The 17,838-nt window shown below is 43.7% G+C and overlaps 1 protein-coding gene across 2 annotated transcripts in view; it reads right to left on the bottom strand.

Moving 5' to 3' along the window:
• Positions 1–16,416, bottom strand: part of TEK (TEK receptor tyrosine kinase) — a 218,417-nt gene extending 202,001 nt beyond the window's left edge. The window contains exon 1 of one of the 2 annotated variants that reach the window (XM_030194174.1): positions 16,051–16,416. In XM_030194174.1, coding sequence (XP_030050034.1) covers positions 16,051–16,102 — 52 coding nt within the window. In that variant the 5' untranslated portion in view covers positions 16,103–16,416. The remainder of the gene's footprint in view (positions 1–16,050) is intronic. The other variant, XM_030194175.1, reaches the window with a different exon arrangement.
• Between the last annotated feature and the right edge of the window lie 1,422 nt (positions 16,417–17,838).

Raw genomic sequence — 17,838 nt, 5'->3', positions numbered from 1 at the left:
AGTGGGCAAGGTCAGAAGAGGAGGAGAAAGTGGTCTCCTGCAGCTGCTTGTTTCTTCCTTATGCCACATTATCCAGGAGGAAAACATGATAATGTAGAGGCAAGGAGAGAAAGAATATAGAGAGGTAGGGGTTGAGGGGTAAGGAAAGACAAAGAACTAGGGTACAGAGAAAGCTGGGGGAAGTGAAGGGTTCAAGCTAAATCAGGGTGGGGAGAGTGGAACCTGAAAGTAAGTTGGAGTGAGAGAGAGCTGGGCAAGCTGGAACATGGAGAGTAGAGAATGACACAGGGACTGGGAAATGTGGTAACCATGGGGATGGGGACGGAGCCTGTGGGACTAGGGTGGGGACAGAGCCTGAGGGGACGGGGTGGGGATGAGGACAAATCCCGTGGAGATAGGGTGGGAACAGGGCCCGTGCGGACAGGGACAAACTTTGTCCCCATGTCATTTTCTACTTTGAATCCTGTTAATGAACTGGACTGTTATTTATGTTTGAGTGATGCAGACGATTTTTTTTTTTTTTGAAAAACAAGCAAACATGCTGGCCACAACTAGCAAAATTTGCTTGGGGGATTCTGTTCATGCCTGTTATCAGCACATCTTCTAAGAAGACATCTTCAATTGCAGGAAGGACTGTGGAAGACAGGAGAGAGAGACTGAATCCTGAGGATGTTGATTCTTATTCATCCACAGATTAAAAAATCATAACAGTCCTTTGTAGGCATATTTCTCCCCTCTAGGGCATACAGAACAGGTTTTATTTTGTACCCTTGGACATTTTAACAGGGTGGATTCCTTGGGGTTGTAGAAGTCAGCTGTTGTTGGAAATGGAAGAGAAGAGGATGGTGGTGTTGGGGGGGGTTATTATAGTTGTTCATTGTTATTATTGTTTTCTATGTAGGATTTATAAACAACCGCTGCACAGCGTATTGTTCCTTTTTATACATTAATAAAAAGATTTAAATATAAAATCATTTCGAGGCTTCTGTAGATGAGGACACAGCCCACAGGGATGGGGCGGGGATGGGGACAGAAGCTGCGGGGACGGGGCAGGGACGGAGACAGTGCTCACCGGGACGGGACAGGGACAGAACCTGCAGGGATGGGGTGGGGCAGAGACAGAACCCACGGGGACGTGGCCAAACTTTATCCCCATATCATTTTCTAGTGGAAAGCGATATTACTGATGAAGAAAGAAGCTGGGGGAGTAGTTAGACCTTATGCCTGATGAAATTCTGTGCAAAAAAATTACAAATAAAGATGCAGAATTTTTAAATACTGTGCATAGAATTCTCAAAACATTTCTGCAGAAGTTTTCATTTTGCAACAAATTCCCCAGGAGTAATAGGTAAGGTTCTCGCTGTTTGAATCATAGCATTAGCACTACTGTTGTATGACATGTTTGCTAACCATATATTGAGTTTGGGTTTTGCATTTCACAATGTGCCTGGTAGAGAGATTTATGTTGCTATTACTCCGATGACATGAGAATCAGAATAATTGTATTGTGACTCCCATGGAGAAATGTCCTAGTTATGATCTGCACTTGTTGGGGGGGGGGGGGGGGGGGGTTGAACTTTTGTAGATGCAGAGCATGGTTACATTTAACTCAGAAGAATTGCTATATTGTGTCAGACCAAAGGTCTCCGAGGGTCATACCTGCTTTGGGTCATATGTGCAGTGTGTCTCATATACGAGCATCGTCCATCTGGTGTGTCCTACCTGAAAAAAGGTTGTGAATCATTGCCATAGAGTCTCTGCAGCACTTAGAAAGCAAAACATGCAGATCTTTCCTAATTTATACCCCAGATGCACCAGTAGAAAAATCTCACTCATTACCTCCAACAGTCATTGTGGTGGTGAATATCACTCTTTGGGACAGGCCACCCTTTTCATATTGCTTGGTGCAACAGTTTCTTTTGGTTCCACCAAAACTTGTGCCAACTGCTCCTTTCTACTACCTGCTTGGTCTGGCACCACTAAATCAGATATAGAGTGGAGCAGTGGCTTAGCTACAGGTGGGCTGGGTGGGCTGTGGCCCACCCAAAATTGTGGCTCTCATGCTGTGGCTGGTGGGAATCCCCAAACCCCAGCAGCTAAAGATTTTCTCCTCCTCAGGCAGCCAATGCCTTTCCAAACGGGAGCTGGCACCACACACCGGCCTCTCTGCACATGCTCAGTTTTCACCAGGTGGAAACACTAAGCATGTACGGACTACTGTCAGTGGCGTCAGCTCAAGTCAAGTGCTGCCAGCTGCTGTTTGGAAGAGCACCGGCTACCCAAGGAGGAGGAAATCCATTAGCTGGTGCAGTTTAGGGATCCCCACCAGCTCAGGTATTTAATATTTTGCGTTTGAGGGTAGGGAGAGAGGCAGAATGTGGCGAGCACAGTGGGAGGGGGGGGGGTGGCAGGATGCGCTGAATTCTGTGCCCATCCATTTTGGGCTCAGGCCCACACAAAATTGGCTGTCTGGCTACGCCCCTGGAGTGGAGAGCTCCTTTCTTTGCTCCAGCTTCTCTGGCTGCCAGCACTACAAAGCTGCTAAAATCAGAGAGAATCTACTTTCAGTTTCATGTGAGGTACAGGAAGTTTTTGTTCTCGACTTTCAATTCCTGCGGGGTGCCAGTGGCTTGAGATAAGAAAGGAGCTCTCTTCTCCGCAGTGGATTTAGTGGTGCTGGGCAGATAGAAGGGGGCTGATGAGACCAGTCTGATGCTAGGGCTGGGTAAAGGTCGATGGGGGCTAAGAAAGGGGCAGGTGGGAGATGGGAGCTGGGGCTTAAAGATAGGCCTGATACAGGGGATCATGGAAGGAGGGCATTGGTGGTGGGAGAAGGAGGAGGACAGATATTGTTGGGACGAAGGTAGAGACATGAGCATATGCAGGGGAAGGTGTAGAGGGGCACAGAGCTAGATGCTGGAATTAAGGTGGAAGAAAAATAAGGTAGAAAAATATTGGAGAAGGAGGTGAGTGGGTGCTGGGGAAGTGGAGAAGAGGTAGGGACAATGGCTACAGGGGAGAGAGGAAAAAGAGGGCAATAAAGAGTGTTTGAGGGATAAAAAAGGTGACCTATGTGAGAGATAGGGGATGAATAAGGGGAAATGGGAACCTGAATAAGGGGTAAGACATAAAAAGGGACTGGAGGTGAGGGGAGCAGAGGAATAACAGGGATGAGAGGAGAGGCAAAGATTGATCAGGCCTGGGAGGTGATGAATACAGGGGCTGGAAATGGGGAACTGCAAAGTGAGTGAAATTCAGGGAATAGGAGGCTGGAGAAGGAATAGGGTGGGGATCATAGGAGAAGGGTGGAAAGTGTAAGAAGTGGAAAGCTGATAAGTAGGTGAAAGAGGAGTCCGAAGATTGTGGGGAGGAGGAGGGATGAAATCTAGTTAGAAGTTCATTAAAAAGGCAGATGAGAGAAATGGAGACAAAAATGAAACAGAAGCATTACTACTACTACTACTACTACTATTTAGCATTTCTATAGCGCTACAAGGCGTACACAGCGCTGCACAAACATAGAAGAAAGACAGTCCCTGCTCAAAGAGCTTACAATCTAATAGACAAAAAAATAAATAAAGTAAGCAAATCAAATCAATTAATGTGAACGGGAAGGAAGAGAGGAGGGTAGGTGGAGGCGAGTGGTTACAAGTGGTTACGAGTCAAAAGCAATGTTAAAGAGGTGGGCTTTCAGTCTAGATTTAAAGGTGGCCAAGGATGGGGCAAGACGTAGGGGCTCAGGAAGTTTATTCCAGGCGTAGGGTGCAGCGAGACAGAAGGAGCGAAGTCTGGAGTTGGCAGTAGTGGAGAAGGGAACAGATAAGAAGGATTTATCCATGGAGCGGAGTGCACAGGAAGGGGTGTAGGGAAAGCATCAGTGTCAGTCAGGTATAAGGAAGAAGACAGTAAAGTGAAGAAAGTGAAAATTGAAGTAAGATCCTGGAAAGGGAGAAAAGCAATAAAAGGAAGTAGTAAAAAGACCAGGATCAACCCAATTCAAAAAATAAACTGGTCAGAAAAAAAGGATACAAATAAATTTAGTTTTGATATTTAGAGAAAGATAACATCAGCTTTGAAAATGTGCACTTCTTATATTTTGTTCAGCACTGAAGGAGATGCATCTCTGTTTTTCTGGGGTTTCATTGCTCACAGTCTGGTTTCTTTTGTTTTACATTTCATTTGTTGTCTACATTATATTTCTAGTTTATAATCTCATTTTTTTTTTTAACTAAGTGATGGCCTGTGTTTTCCTTCTGTAACAGGGATGAGGGATTCAGTTGATATGTAGGTTCTGTATAGGAATTTGTAGCGGTCCATCGTTTCTAGCTAGAAAAGAGCCTGTCACCCCCTGTACTTAATAAAAGACTCGCACCCCTGACCCCTGGAGGTGTTCTAGAACATTTTCAATGCTAACTTTTCATAGGTAGGGTTGGTGTAGTTTGAGGGGCCCTTTTACTAAGCGTAAGCGTCTAAGCGTGCCCAATGTACGCCAAAATGGAGTTACCGCCCGGCTACCGCATGGCTCTTGCAGTAATTTCAATTTTGGCGCGCAACCGAAAAATAATTTTTATTTTCAGACGTGCATATTGGATGCGCGCCAAGTGGCATTTGACACGCATAGGTCATTACACACGGTTACCGCGTGAGACTTTACCGCAAGGTCAATGGCTGGCGGTAAGGTCTCAGACCCAAAATGGACACGCACCAATTTTGATTTTGCCGCACGTCCATTTTCAGCAAAAATTTTAAAAGGCTTTTTTTTTACAGGCGCACTGAAAAATGGACCTGTGCGCGTCCAAAGCCCACACCTACACTACCGCAGGTCGTTTTTCAGCGCACTTTAGTAAAAGGACACCTTGGTGCTGGGATGGTATGGTTAAGCTTCTGAATGTGTATTTGCAAAGTTTTGTCTTACAGTACACATAGTCGGGCAGTGGAGGGAGTTTGTGTTGCTAGCACTGATTTGACACCAGAATTTGTATGTTCAGTTGTTGTAAAGTGAAACATTCTATTTCTGCTCTGTACCTCTTGTTAGGAGAGTTTTATTGGCTGATTTGGGAATGCTCCATGAATGAATAATTATAATCTATATAATTTACATCTCTGTGAGTACTTGTGCTCTGCACTGCACTCCAGGCCTCAGAGATGTGCAGCCAGGTCCTGGTGGACACCAGCACCAGAGAGCTCAACCCTGGTGCAATGAATGAGACATTTTTCTTTTGTGTGTGGTTTACCCTCATTAGGCTGTTCAACTTTGGGTTTTTGTACATATAATTTATAAATATATATGGGTTTATATATTTTCATGATTTTTTAAATAAACTTAATTGCTTGGCTACTGTGAGTTTGTAGTTTTCTGTCACTCCCAACCATTTTACTCCCTGATTGTAGCTCTGAGAAGTGGGGTGGGGGCAGGCTGCTGGGGTTGCCATCTTATCCTTCACTTCAGGCAACAGAGTGCCTTGGGCCGACCATGGGTGTAATTCTATAACTGGGCAATCAAAATAAAACAGCAAACTCTGGGAAATGCCAGAAAATAGACAATGATTTCATTTTAGATGCTATACAAAATGTATAAAACAGAAGAAAACGTGTTTGCAGTAGTTAATAGTTAAGAAACTTCAGATAGTTACCAAATATCCCTTCATATTTTTAGATTTTCAAAAGTTTAAACATTCTTCTCAGAGCTTAACAGGAATAAACCGGGAAAGACTTTATCTCCTGGATTCTATATATCACACCCAAATTTCTGTGCCCAACTTTATGCGTGACTCAGAAATGCACATGCAAATAAATTGATGAATGAGTTCAGAAACATCAATAATTGGGTGCTAACAACCAATTACCGATGTTAATTTGCAGTCTTAAAATTTTGCATGTGCATCTCGCTGCACGCTATTCTATAAAGCATGACGCCTAACTTCAATTGTGTATATTTGAAAAGGTGGTGAGCCCAGGGGTGTGACTGGAGCATTCCAAAAATTTCTACATGGATTGACAGAATTCGCCCACAGCATGACTAAGTTGGCCATCAGGATTTACACCTGCTTTTAGCGGCATAAATACAGTATCCAAAAGTTAGGCATGGGATCCCTGCCAAATGCTATTCTATAAAGAGCATGTTCCCTTTATAGAATAGTGCTTCATACTCAAGTTTTTCAGTGCCATTTATTTATTTATTATTTTTTCATCATTTTACATTTAATCGACCAAGTAAATAACTTGTACAGAAAAGTGTGGCTATCCAACGTAATATAAAAGGAAATTGTTTCTTATCTTGAAAAATATAAATTCGGAGAGCTTCATTCAAGTCCAAAAAATAGATCCAAGATTACATAAAGTGGAGTATTAATTACCAAAGGAAATTGAGAAAGAAAAAAAGCTAACACCTGAAACATTAAGAAATTCCCTTTCTTGAATTAGAGCTATCATAAGGGAACAATCAAACCCCCATGATCCGTTTCCCTGCAAGAAAAACAGTGAGTTGTGAAGGTTAAAAAAAACATATTTTACAGCTTGGTACCTAATTACACATTTTCATGGATAATGTAAATAAAATATAGTTCCAATCTGAAGGACACCTTGTTTAAGTAATAGAAACTGTCGACATCTCTTCCAAGTTTCTCTTGTTACATCTGGGAAAATCTAGATCTTAAAGCCCAGAAAAGGTTTATCTCTATTTTTTTTTTTTAAAGAACAATTTCATCAACCAGCTTTTATCTGGGGTAAGAGCAACAGTAGCAAGCAAGGTTGAAGGTATCACAGTTTCAGTGTCCGAAGACTCTAAAATAGCTGAGACATCCAAAGGTAAATGATCTTGAACTACATTTATTTATTTTGTTTTGTTGATCTTCCAAAGACTTTACTAAAAGGTAGTATACCTGAGAAAATGGAGGAATATTATCCTCCGGAACGCCAAGGATTTCTCTAACATTTAAGCATTTCTCTAGGAGATACCGAGAAGATCCTAGGAAAGTTCAAGAAACGCAGATTATTATCTCTCATTATGTTCCCAAGTGTTTCTGCCTTCCTACGAGGATCAGTTGTATCTTTAATTATAGTTGTATGTATCTTCTGAATATTTTCCAGGTCATTCTTCTGTTTTTCCAACCCATTCTTTTAATTACAAGTTCAGAGTCAACAGTTTCCAACCTTTTCTCACTAAGGGAAAATTGTTGCTCCAATTTTTGAACCTGGGGACATAATTCCTTACCCAGGTTTACAGTCAGAGCCCATAAACTGTCCAAGGTCACCTCAGATGGTTTACTATATAGAAAAGAGGGATACTATGGAGAAGGAACCAATTCCTGAAGTTTAAAAGTTGCTTCCTGCTCACTGTCTGCGGTACATGACTCACCCACACTAGATGAAAACCCTGGTACTTCAGCCTGGGAGTCTGGAGCACCCAGTAATCCTTTGTCCGACATTGAATGGATCAGAGCATCACGACGTTGAAGCTCCACTGTTCTTCCTTGTAGTGGAGTTTGTAACGCTGACAGTGGCGAACTGCTGGTATGCGGCTGTGTGGGGGGAGCTCTATAGTCAGGGCTCAAGGTAACATCTAGCCCAGAAGACACTACAGGATCTCCACCTTCCATGGGCGTCTCAAGCAGGCTTCCTCCCTACTGAATCGGAAATCCAGGCCTCACGATAAAAGATTCTATAGAGCTGATAGCCTGCACAGGTGGTCGCAGCGAGGCTCCAGCCGCCAACTTTCCCCTACGCTTCGGCATCACGGTCAAAAACGATTCAAAAGAAAGTCTCAGCATGTATCAGGTGCATGACACCATCTTGGATTGAACCCCACAGGAAGCCTTCAGTGCCATTTATTGAATTCCCTCCCATGTGGCCAAACTACAACTTTCCAGGGTTCTATGTTCTTCCTCAACTGTATGCAGATATCTTATGCATATTCATTGAGGATATTCTAAAAACCAGATTGGTTTGCAAAGGCTGAAAGGACTGCAGGTTGACATCCCTAATTTAATCCTATGGGGAATAAGGTGCTTTATTTATTACAGGTGTTATTTCTTTATTTATTAGAATTTATTAACAGCCTTTATGAAGAGATTCACCCAAGGAATACAGTAGTTTCTTTTGAAAGCAGTTCACCAGTTATGTGACTGTATGTGGTGTCAAGCAGAATAAACATTCCAGAGGTTCCTGGTAAAGATTAAAAACCTTTACTGCAAATGCATGGGACTTTCCTTGCTGCAGTGGCCTCACAGTTCATTCAGTTCCTATTATTGCTAACCTCAAAGAAAAATGAGAACAACTAAAAAGAGGAACAGGGAAAGTATGTCAAAGCCTGCAGGATATAAATATTTTAAACTAGTAAAAAAGGCCCGTTTCTGTATGAAATGAAACGGGCGCTAGCAAGGTTATCCCCCCCTCCCTCGCTCTCTCCCTCTGTCCCCTCCAAGTCCCACGGCCCCCTTTCATCCCTTCCGATTTCCAGGCCGTCCTCCCTCCCCTCTCCCACTCTCCTGCAACTCACCACTTTATCCATAAGTTTCCAGGTGTTCTGTACGGGCCTGATTGGGGGTGCTGTTTTGTTTTTTTTACAGGTGGTGCATCCCCCCTCCTCTGAGTTCCAGGCCCCCCTCCCTCTCTCCCTCCCTCTGTCTATCCTCCGAGTTCCTGACCCCCCTACCTCCCCCCTGAGTTCCAGACCCCCGCCCCCCTCCAAAATCGCCACCCCCTCTCTCAGTCTCACAGACACGTCCTTGCGATGCCTCCACCTGCGGCCCTCCCCAACACTGGCCCCGCCCATCCCCCTACGTGCACATCACACCCCCTCCAAAATCGCCAAACCCCCTCCCTCCCCCCGTTCCAGACCCCCCACCCCCCTCCAAAATCGCCACCCCCTCTCTCAGTCTCACAGACACGTCCTTGTGATGCCTCCACCCGCGGCCCTCCCCAACACTGGCCCCGCCCATCCCCCATGTGCACATCACGCCCCTCCAAAATCGCCGAACCCCCTCCCTCCCCCCGTTCCAGACCCCCCCACCCCCCCAAAATCGCCACCCCCCTCTCTCAGTCTCACAGACACGTCCTTGCATTGCCTCCACCCATGGCCCTTCCCGACACTGGCCCTGCCCATCCCCCTACGTGCATGTTGCCCCCCCCTCCAAAATCGCCAACCCCCTCTCTTACCCTCCCCTCCCCCTCTTTTACCGGGGTCCCAGCGGCAGCAGTGAAGGACGAGCAGCAGGCTCGGCGAGTCGGCTGCCTTCCCTTCTCTTCGCAGCTCTGTCTCTGATCCCACCCTCATTTCCTGTTTCTGCAAGGGCGGGACCAGAGTCAGAGCTGAGAGCGAAGAGAAGGGAAGGCAGCCGACTCGCCGAGTCTGCTGCTCGCCCTTCACTGCTGCTGCTGAGACCCCGGTAAGAGGGGGGAGGGGAGGGTAGCAGAGGGGGGGTTGGCAATTTTGGAGGGGGGCGATGTGTACGTAGGGACGTCTCTGCCCGCTCCCGCTGTTCTTTTTGCTGGTCGCGCGCTTCCCTTGTCTCTCACTGGTATCGTAACCACCTCCTGACGTCAGGCAAGCAGGGTTCTAGTGCTGGCCAGTGACGTCAGCAGGTGGTTACGATCCCAGGTAGACACTTTTGAACGTTCACAGACCAAATTATTATATTAGATAAATAAACACCTACTACAGGTAAACAACTTGCTTTCTTTGAGTATAAGCAAGTTGACCAATCACATGACCCTTACTCTCTAAGGGATTCTTTTACTTAGGCCTGTGCTTGTGTAGACTCGTGTATTGGGCACTTGCAGGTTCATTTTTCAGTGCACCTGCAAAAAAGGCCTTTTTTTGTTTAGCCAAAATGGACGTGCGACAAATTGAAAATTGGCGCGCATCCATTTTGGGCCTGAGATCTTACCGCCACCCGTTCACTGAGTGGTAAGGTCTCACGTGTTAACCGGGCAGTAATCATCAGCACGCATACAATGCCGATTACTGCCCAGTTAGCACAGCACGCTGTAAAATAAAATATATTTTGCGGCACGCATAGTGGGTGGTAGCTCCGAATTGGTGTGTGTTGGGCACGTGTAGGCGCCTACACAGCTTAGTAAAAGGGCTTCTCACTCAGGGCTGTCTTCAACAAAACACACAAAAAAGCAGTGAGAAAATGACATCAAGCATATTTTAAGTGGGGAAAATTCTTTTCATATTTTTTTAACATAGACAACACAGAATACAACTCAAATCTAAAAGGACTTGGACTCAAGCCCTTAAAAGTGATGTGAATCTGTGGATTGAACACCTCCCGACAGTCCTGCAAATTTCCTCAGTGCAGGTAGACTTTAGACCAGGGGCGTAGCCAGACTTTGGCAGGAAGGGGGTCCAGAGCACGAGGTGAGGGGGCACATTTTAGCCCCCACCGGCGCTGCCACCCAACCCGTCCCTTTCGACCTCCCCAACACCACCACCAGGTACTTTTGCTGGTGGGGGTCCCCAATCCCTGCCAGCCGAAGTCCCCTTCAGCACTGTTCTCCGAGTCCGGTGCGTTCGCTGATCTAGATTCTGTTTCTGTGAGTCCTGACATCCTGCATGTTCCTACGTGCAGGACATCAGGACTCACAGAAGCAGAATCCAGATCAGCAATGCGCCGGTGACCGGCGCTGAAGAGGAGTTTGGCTTGGGAGGGTTTGGGCACCTCCGCCAGCAAAGGTACCTGACGGCGGCGGGGGGGAGGGGGGTCAAATGTGGTGGGGGAGGGTCAGCAGGGGGGGTGAAAGCAGGGGAGCCAGGGCTAAATCTGCAGAGGCCCATGCTCCCGTGGCCCCACCCAGCTACGTCCCTGCTTTACACTAACAATTGACCTCACCAATCTTCTTTATTTCACACAAAAGTAGGATTTTGTATGCTGTAATTGTTCAAAAGGGTAGTTATTATGGCATATATCACTCTGAGGGGCCCTTTTACTAAGCCATGGTAAAAAGTGGCCTGTGGCAATTTAGACGTGTGTATTAGTTGCGTGCCAGGCCAGTTTTTACCGCATCTGCAAAAAAAGGGGGGTTTTTAATGACGGGAAAAGGGCATGCAGTAAAACTGAAACCAGTGCGCGTCTATAACCGGCCTGAGCCCTTAGCGCCACCCATTGATCTAGTGGTAAGGGCTCATGCGCTACACGCACAATGACTGGTCGGTGCGTGCCAACTGCCGATTACCGCTGGAAACAGGGTGTGTGTGAGGAAATAAATAAATAATTAAAGCAGGTGTTATGGACGTGTGCCAAATCTGAAATTACCACCAGGGGGAGCGCTGGCCTGACGGTAGTCTCATTTGGGCATGCGCTGCATGCGTGTAGAGCCTACTGTGGCTTAGTAAAAGGGCCCCTGAATTTACTGCTGTTCATTAATAGCAGAACCAGTGTTTGAAACTGAACATTTTCTTGCACTATAATCCTACTATTCAACATCCTTTTTGCTGATCTAAGAGAGTGGTTTCCTTCACAAGACAGTCTCAGTCCTTCATAAAAGCTGACCACACTGTAATCTCCACCACTATAGCATTTTAAAACTAGCTCTTAATTTTTAGAAAAGGTGTTTTTTTAATTTCTAGATTTTCTCCATGATCTTGCCTGCTGGTTTATTTATGTCCCCCGCCAGCTTTTATTCTACGACGTAACAATGCAACCACGTTGCAAAATAGAGAAAACAATCCTCCGAGAAAAAAGATGATCCCATAAAACTATGACCAGTACATTCTTCCCATAGGGATATAAACAGACCCTATCAGTTAAGGCGTGGGAATGAAATGCATTGTTAAAATGTTTAATTAAAAGAAAGAAAGAAAATGTTCTTCCTGGAGGCTAGAAGAGGGAATGATGGTGCTCTGCCAAGTTCAGGTAATCTGTGTTAATTTTTTTTTTTTTTTACATTTGTATCCCGCACTTTTCCACTCATGGCAGGCTCAATGTGGCTTACATATTGTATACAGGTACTTATTTGTACCTGGGCCAATGGAGGGTTAAGTGACTTGCCCAGAGTCACAAGGAGCTGCCTGTGCCTGAGGTGGGAATCAAACTCAAGTTCCTCAGTTCCCCAGGACCAAAGTCCACCACCCTAACCACTAGGCCACTTAATTAAAAAACATTCTGAATAAATGTAAATATACAAAGCATCTTTTAATGTATTTTTGTTAGATTGTAACCTTGTAAAATGCAATGGGGCTGAATCACACTAGCAGCCACTGGTTATGTTCAGTACATGCTACTGAGAAGTGTGACTGTGCAAAAAGCCTGAATCCATTCCCATATATACATTTTTAACTATTGTAGTACAACATCAAACATATAAACGGCAAGTGACCGACTCACTCGCAAATGCGCAGTAGAGACTTCCCTCTCTGTCCCGCCCCCGCGTCAATATGTGATGACGAGGGCGGGACAGAGAGGGAAACTGCACCGCCGAGGTTGATACCGCACCCGCCCACCCGAGGTCGCCGCTACCGTTACCCCCCCCCCCCCCCCACACACACACACACACCCGGCCCGGGCCCTCTCTCCGCTACTAAACTTACACATCCATTCACCGGAACGCAGCACGCACATCAGCTCAGCTGCCGTCGGCCTTTCTTCCCTGCCTGTGTCCCGCTCCTCGCTGACGTTACGTCACAGGAGGGCGGGACACAGGCAGAGAAGGAAGGGCCGACGGCAGTTCAGCTGATGTGCGTGCTGCGTTCCGGCGAATGGATGTGTAAGTTAGTAGCGGAGAGAGAGAGGGCCCGGGCCGGGTGGAGGGATGGCGGCGACTCCGGGGGGGGGGGGGGGGGGGACGGTAGCGGTGGTGACCTCGCGGGGAGGGAGGAAGGAAAACTCCAATACCAGCCCGTTTTTACGGGCTCAACGGCTAGTAAAACTATACTTTGTTTGGGGTTTTTTTTTAATTTCCATGGTACTGCTTGCATCACATTCATCTAATAGCTCCCAATACCCCTGCATTCTAGAAGTTAAATACATTTTATTGCTACAAGAAATTTTATTATTTATGACATTTATATCCCACATTATCCCTAACAAGTTTGAGTTCAATGTGGCTTACAATAAACAATATTGGATACATAACAAAAAATAATGCATAAGAAAGTAATTTGTTAATAGCATACATGAAAGTGATGTCAGATTGGACAGTACAACCATTACATTTAGTCCTCTTACAAACAGCCTGTGTGGAAGAGGCTGGTCCTTGCTAAATTTCCAAAAAAAAACAAACCCAAGAAAAAGATAACTAGCCGAGATCATATTCAGTCACCTTTCTGACTTCATGTGCCACTTTCTTAAGTTAGACATCTTATTTTCTAACTCCTGTTACTCTATTTTATCTGTCTATACCCCATGCTTACAAAGCTGCATTAGCGGCTGCCAGTGCGCTAATGCCGACTCAGCCCATTCATTTTAAATGGACTGTGTTGGCACTGCCACATGGCTTTGTAAACCGGGGGGGGGGGGGGGGGGGGAATATATTCCCCCTCCACTTACACCCTATGATGTCTACTATGATATTTCATTGCATATTGTGCTGACATTGCAAGTAGCATACTAGGCCATACTATATATTTTAAAATGTTTAGTGCTGAAATTGTTGCCTATTTTGTGATTGTTCATGCTGTACACTGCCTCGGGTTAATTTCTTCAAAAAGGTGGCAATTAAATCCTAATAAGTAAATACATACAGACATAAGTGCTGAAACAAAGTCATCATCGGTTGTTACTGGCATCAATAAATAACTGATTGGACTGGTAGACTGCATATCTACTATGTGATTTTATCAATTTAAAATGTAAATATTTTATATAGTTTGTAGAGATGTTTGTACCTGTTTTTAGTAATTTATTGATAGACCAGGTTGAGATGATATTGATTTATCATTTTTGTTATTTCAGAATTTGAGCATATAATTTTAAATTCCCTAATGAAGCTGAAGAGTGAAACAATGGCCTCTTGGAATTTGAAAACTGTTACACAGATAAGTGCTCTGAAATCCCGTTACAAAGCAGCAGTAAGCCCAACGTGGGCTTACAGATCACCAAAAAGGAGATACCACAGCATTCCCACCCCCAACATGCCAGTGTGCACCTGGTGGTAATTTGCAGTGGCATGCGCTGCCCGGTTACTGCTGGCTTAGTTCAGGAGCCCTTACCTCCACCTCAATGGGTGACGATAGGGGCTCCCCCCCGAATGGCTGCACGGTAAGTGCCTCACTTGCTGCATGGCCATTTCTTTAAAAAAAGAAAGACCTATCTTTTACCCGAAGCAGTAAGAGGGGGCCTCAGCACATGTTAAAAAACACGTACCAATGCCAGCGCAGGCCCCCTTTTGCCGCAGCTTATTAAAAGGGGCCCTGAGTTTGATAATCTCATATTATTGAAACTTATACATTAGACACTAAGGTTTGCTAATGATTAGCAAATGCTAAGAAACCCATTTTATACCTAATCATTACAGCGTGCTAAATCCATTAAAACACATTAGTAAAAGGACCCCTAAGACAGAAATGAATATTTAAAAAAGTAAGCATAAAATATATACAATAAGAATTTGAAAATAAATATGGGAGTTTTTTGACCTATGAATGAACTTGGAGTCTGAATGGCGGCAATCACTGTAAGTCGCACAGGGATCTTTTACTAAAGATTAGCACATGTTATCTGCAGCAGTGCCAACAGGAATAAAATGGGTCCTGTGACTGATAACATGAGCTGATCTGGTGCTCTGTGAATTAAATATTTCCACATATGCAGCTAATAACCGATATATGCTTCCAAAGGCTCATGTTCTCAGATGCAGTAACTATATTTATAGAGGGGAAAACAGAATGGGAGTTTGATCTTTTACCAGGTATTAAATATGCAATAAAACAGTTTGCAAAAGAGATGTCAAAAGAGCTGGTGAAGACAGAATTATGCATGTCCTTGCATATGTATAGACAAAGAAGAGAATCTCATAGCCATTAATGTTAGCACAGTTCTTACAACCATTTAACAGGAATGGAACAGCAAGCACGCTTTCTTTTGTTTCAAATTGTCCAGCAGACATGAAATTGGTTAGCAAATGACAGAAGGAATCAACACAATTCAATCTTCTTAAGCTTACCAAACTATACAGAAATATTTTTCTAAAGAGATTTTTACTAGCAATTCACAAACTACACGTTCACACTGTCCAGTTTCAGAAATTGCACATTTTTGTAAATAATAAAGTATTTCCTGCTACTACTATTAAACTATAGGATAACTCCCAAAAAGTTCTGAAGTGTACGTATGTTTGGCTGCAATATACTTTTCATTTGGTTATATTAAAGGCAACTGTAGAATAGAAAGCAGCGTTTAATTTTGTTTTTTTTAAATTTTTGTGGATCAACATAACATACTGTCCACTAGATTCCGTTGAATGGATTAGGTGAAGAGGTGTACAAAACTTTCCCCTTCTCCCCCCTCCCCAAATCTATTCAATGTACTAAGTTATGTGTACCAAGACTTTATGAGACATTTTTAAGGGTTACAAATGGATGACATTTAGGGCTAAATCTTTAAAAGGCAAGCAAGCTCAAAAAGAAAAGCCTTCTTTCCACTGCAGATACAAACTGCGAACATTCTTTTTACATCTCGCTTTGTTTTAGTAAAAGCAATAGTGAGTTATGAAGGGCACTTGTAAAACTTGTTTCACAGATGTCAATTGAACTGTTTATTGTATTTATCATCTTACCATTAATGTTTAAGTACACGATGTATGATTTAGGATTTCCAGAATCAATTATGCATTAATATGTGCAACATCACAGTGGAACAACTCAGAATTCCCATTTCAACCAACCAAGTTATCATTTTGGCATGTCTTACTACTCTATGAAGTGATACAACTATATAAAATATGTCCATATCTATATAAAATGGAACACAGCATCCAAATACCCTCAGTAAATGTTATGAAAAGAAATTTACACACAAGAAAAGACACAGCTGAGCTATAATACATCCATAACATCATCTGATCGTAGCTAAACACACATGGACATTTTACATATAAGCAGAGCCTTACCTGAAATCAGAAAGCTGATCCCATAGAGAACTAAATGTGCTAAAAAATCCATGCTTTCCAAAATATATCCATCCAGTTTTCAGAAAAGCTCATGAGTTTATTATATCCTTAACATAATACACCCTATGAGATATCTTGTTGACAGCTAACTTACAAGTAAGGGAAGATGAAGGGTTATGCTTTGCTGCTTTCCCATGTCCAGCAGTGGGGCGTATTGTAAAGGTCTTAGTGCTGTCCAAACACTGGGAGTTGAAGTTCCTTTTTCCTGTTTCCTTTGTAGATTAGAATGGGAAAGGCAGGATCTTAAAGGCATTTTGCATCAGCAGTACTTGAGAGCACTGCGAAGGCTTTCCAGACACACAGTAATACATCAAACCATTTAGGCACTGCTCAGGCGTGGCACAGAACTGCTTGAAGAGAACAGGCAACAGGTCACTCAGTTGTGTTAGAAACAATAATGGCACTGTCCCATAAAAGGAGTAAGTAGCCAAACCTCTCTCCTCTTCCTAAAAGTTGTCACTGACATTTGTATTCCATGTGTAAATCACTAGTAAATATAAAAAAAACCAAAATATTGGGTATAGTAGGTATTGTTCTTTTTTGTATGAAGTATTGATATATATATATATTTAAAGTAATCTTTCTTCAGATCTTTAAATAAATGTCCTCAGAAGTTGCTTGCGTCACTAGAGAAGGAGAGCACATGTTGTTTTTACATTCAACCAAAACACATTTTTATGCTTTTCGCTTTTTTTCCCTCCCTCCACAGTCAAAACTCTAATGTACAATATTGAATGTTCTTTGCTACCTCCCCTTTCTTGCTGCCTTTTGATTGGTCTAGAAACGAACACCAAGAACCATTTTCCTCTTTTCCAAATCTCTCCCTACTTTCCCCTCATTGAAGACCTCTACTGCAGAGCTTCTCAAACTACATAAGTACATAAGTATTGCCATACTGGGAAAGACCAAAGGTCCATCAAGCCCAGCATCCTTTTTCCAACAGTGGCCAATCCAGGTCACAAATACCTGGCAAGATCCCAAAAAAGTACAAAACATGTTATACTGCTTATCCCAGAAATAGTGGATGTTCTCCAAGTCCATTTAATAATGGTCTATGGACTTTTCCTTTAGGAAGCCATTCAAACCTTTTTTAAACTCCGCTAAGCTAACTGCCTTTACCACATTCTCTGGTAACAAATTCCAGAGCTTAATTACACATTGAGTGAAGAAAAATAAGCGTAAACAGATGCTTCACATATACCCGTTCAACTCCACTCATTATTTTATAGACCTCTATCATATCTCTCCTCAGCCACCTTTTCTCCAAGCTGAAGAGCCCTAGCCGCTTTAGCCTTTCCTCATAGGGAAGTCATCCTATCCCCTTCATCATTTTCGTTGCCCTTCTCTGCACCTTTTCTAATTCCAATATATCTTTTTTGAGATGCAGTGACCAGAATTGAACACAATATTCGAGGTGCGGTCGCACCATGGAGCGATACAAAGGCATTATAACATCCTCATTTGTGTTTTCCATTCCTTTCCTAATAATACCTAACATTCTATTTTATTTCTTAGTCACAGCAGCACACTGAGCAGAAGGTTTCAACGTATCATCAACGACGACACCTAGATCCCTTTCTTGGTCCGTGACTTCTAACGTGGAACCTTGCATTATGTAGCTATAATTCGGGTTCCTCTTTCCCACATGCATCACTTTGCACTTGCTCACATTAAATGTCATCTGCCATTTAGATGCCCAGTCTCCCAGTCTCGTAAGGTCGTCTTGTA

This window comes from Microcaecilia unicolor, chromosome 2 (genome assembly GCF_901765095.1).
Source record: "Microcaecilia unicolor chromosome 2, aMicUni1.1, whole genome shotgun sequence".
Taxonomy (NCBI): domain Eukaryota; kingdom Metazoa; phylum Chordata; class Amphibia; order Gymnophiona; family Siphonopidae; genus Microcaecilia; species Microcaecilia unicolor.
Note: the sequence above shows the minus strand (reverse complement) of the source record. Positions and strands in the feature narration are given on the sequence as shown.